At 44.6% G+C, this 3,100-nt stretch overlaps 1 protein-coding gene across 1 annotated transcript; it reads left to right on the top strand.

The window, feature by feature from the left end:
• The first annotated feature begins 218 nt into the window (after positions 1-218).
• LOC135598160 (uncharacterized) lies at positions 219-931 on the top strand. The gene has a single exon (XM_065091697.1). The coding sequence runs from the start codon at positions 310-312 to the stop codon at positions 739-741; it is 432 nt and encodes a 143-aa protein (XP_064947769.1). The 5' UTR covers positions 219-309; the 3' UTR covers positions 742-931.
• The last annotated feature ends 2,169 nt before the right edge of the window (positions 932-3,100 follow it).

The following is a 3,100-nucleotide window of genomic DNA, read 5'->3' as shown; positions in this document are numbered from 1 at the left end:
TGCGCTTGCAACATAAATGCTACGTTGCATTTACGTTAGGACGTCAGTTCCAAGGGAGACGATTTCAAGCACTCACAGCTAAATCATCCAAAGTCAAGAATGCAGCGAGATGTAGCCCATCGAAGTTGACTTCCTTAGCCAATGCGTTGATCCAAACACTGTGTGGCAGCAGTCCCGCACGTTGCCTATAAATTCTTCCACCTCTCCTCCATCTTTCACCACCAGTCTTGAGCCTTGTCATCACCTGAAGCTTTCGTCTTCTTCGTTAATTCATTTCTTGGTGATCATAGTCCAAGCAAGTTAGCGAGGATGGCGATGCAGATGATCGAGAGCTACAAGGCTGGGGCCGAGGTTTATCATGGAGATCATGCCCTCTGCAAAAAGAAATCCATGCAACTACTACAAGAACTGGGCCTTCCTAAAGGACTGCTACCCCTGGAGGACGTCGAGGAGTTCGGCTACCACCGCGCAAGTGGATTCATGTGGATCGTCCAGAAGAAGAAGATAGAACACACATTCAAGAAGATCAAGCAGCATGTCTCCTATGCCACCGAGGTCACTGCCTTCTTGGAGCAGCGCAAGATGAAGAAGATCATAGGTGTGAAGACTAAGGAGCTACTTCTCTGGCTCTCTGTCGTCGAAGTCTTCATGGACGATCCCTCTTCTGATAAGATCACCTTCAAGACTGGCACCGGGTTCTCTGATAGCTTCCCGGTGTCTGCGTTCGATCTGGAAAAGTAGAAGAAGAGCAAAAATTTAGCAAGACTACATATATGTTCCTTAGTTGTCTTTCATCTTCTGTGTGTACACTAAATAGTCGTCCTAGTCTTCAATGTCTCCATTGTTTGATTAATGTAGCTGACGTCTATGTTACTAGAGTTCAATACATCAATAATGGAATCATAAGTTATATTATTTTCTGATCTTGAAACACCCTTGGTCTTAAAGGCTACTCTTACCTTCTATTACAATGAGGCTACAAATCATTTTCGTATTTTATGAATGGAAAGGAATCAATGATTTAAAAATAATATATATGATTGATCTCAAATAATAAAGTTATCATTGTAAGGTCATGTCCGCAATCATAAATCACATCATCATGCTTACATTCACCGGGACCAGACCGAACTGGGTGGACTGGAAATATTAGGAATCACATCAGTTGATCCATCGATTTTTTAATATATTTTAAAATATCTTTAATTAAACATGTGATTAGACAATTTGATCCACATATTCGATAAGTGTGTTAGGATCAAAGCACTAAGAGGGGGGGAGGGGGGGGGTTGAATTAGTGCAGCGAAAAATTTTCGACGATTTAAAACTGCATTCGTACGACGAAATCGTTTCCGACGTAAAACCGTTTTCGGAAATTTAATTTGAAAGCGAGTTCGTAAATGAGTGCATCAAAAGTAATAAGGAAGTAAAGCATATATGGAGGTTTGCAGTAAGGTAAGCAGTAGGAATAAATACAAACCAGAGAAGACGAGAGTTTATAGTGGTTCGGTCAATCGTGACCTACATCCACTCCTTCAATTTCTCTTCCATCGAGGCCACCGGCATCCACTAACGATCTTCCTTTACTAGGAGAAGATCAACCTCCTTCTTACACCCCTCTTCTCCTTTTACTGGGTTTAGGAGATAACCCTTACAAGCACTTACTCTCCTCTCTTAAACAGAATTCTAACACTTAAGCTAGAGGAGGGAAATTCTAGAGATTGCAGCAGAGTTTTCTCTCTTTTAATTTCTCTGTGCTTGTGTATTTTACCCAAGGATGGGAGGGGTATTTATAGGCTCCAAACTGGTTTGAATTTGGAGCTCAAAAATGTCAACTCCCGGATTTCCGGGGTCCTGGCGGTACCACCTCCTGATTGGGGCGGTACAACCGCATGGCAGCTTGGAGACTGAGCCTTTGGGTGGTGCCACTGCCTGACAGGGGCGGTTGCACCGCCTGGCAGAGCTCGGAGACCGAGCGTAGGTAGTTACACCACCCAATCTCGCTCGGAGACTAAGCACAATCGGTGCCACCGCTTGACCGGGGCGGTTGCACCACCCAGTCTTGCTCGGAGATTGAGCCCAGGCGATGCCACAGCCTGGCACGAATTCTGGTCCGAATGGGTTGATCCATTCGGCCTAATTTGGGTATATCAAGGGCCCAATTGCTCCCGGATTAAGTTAATGGGATCACCTCCCATTCCTACCTTAATCTACATACTAACTACGATATTTCTTAAGACATTTACTATAACTTGCTTTGGTGCGTCAATCGCTTCTTCCGGCGAACTTCCGGTGAACATCCGACGAACCTTCGATGATGCTATGGCAGACTTCCGGCAAACTCCTAGACTTTGCGATGATCCACTTGGCGAGTTCCTACGAGCTTCTTTGGTAAGCTCCTGGACTTCTCGGATTTGTTCCCGCGGAATCTCCGACGACCGTCCGGACTTCCGTCAAACTCTCGAACTCCCAACGTGATCATAGTCTTGACTCTGGCGCAACTCCTGCTGCATGTCTTACTTCCATCGTAGTTAATCCTGCACATGTAAAACAAAACTTCAATCGAGACAATTAATCCTAAGCAATTAACCAAGTTGTCCGGCATGTCATTGGTCCCTCGATGCTTCGTCCGATTATTCGACGCATCGTCCTCTCCTGCAGCCTATTGCCCAATCGGCCAGTTGACTCCGTAACTCCGATATCCTTGGCACAATATTCGCTCTTCTTGGCCCGATGCCTGAGTCCACGACCCGAAGCCTTCTATCGATACGTCGACCGATCCACCGGCTCGACGTCCAATCTTCTAACATGTTCCTCCGGCACAACATGATTTTTTCTGCTTTAATTGTCTCATCCTGATCGAAGCATCCTGTGTCACTCAAAATGCATATTAAATCATAAACATATATCAAGTGGTTTCATCATCACAATACGAGATTCAACAATCTCCCCCTTTTTGGTGATGACAACCAATTGATGATGAAGTTAAACTTAACTCCCGGAGTTTAAACAAACTCCCCCTATCAATATGCCATATTGATAGAACCTTGAATTCAAACTGAATTCTAAACTTAACTCCCGAAGTTTAAACAAACTCCCC

This window comes from Musa acuminata, chromosome BXJ2-1, assembly GCF_036884655.1.
Source record: "Musa acuminata AAA Group cultivar baxijiao chromosome BXJ2-1, Cavendish_Baxijiao_AAA, whole genome shotgun sequence".
Taxonomy (NCBI): Eukaryota; Viridiplantae; Streptophyta; class Magnoliopsida; order Zingiberales; family Musaceae; genus Musa; species Musa acuminata.
The sequence above is the reverse complement of the archived record's forward strand: the minus strand, read 5'-3'. Positions and strand labels throughout refer to the sequence as shown.

Coding starts and splice junctions, on each gene's coding strand:
- LOC135598160 (XM_065091697.1), top strand. CDS start 310: ATGGCGATGCAGATGATCGAGAGCTACAAGGCTGGGGCCGAGGTTTAT.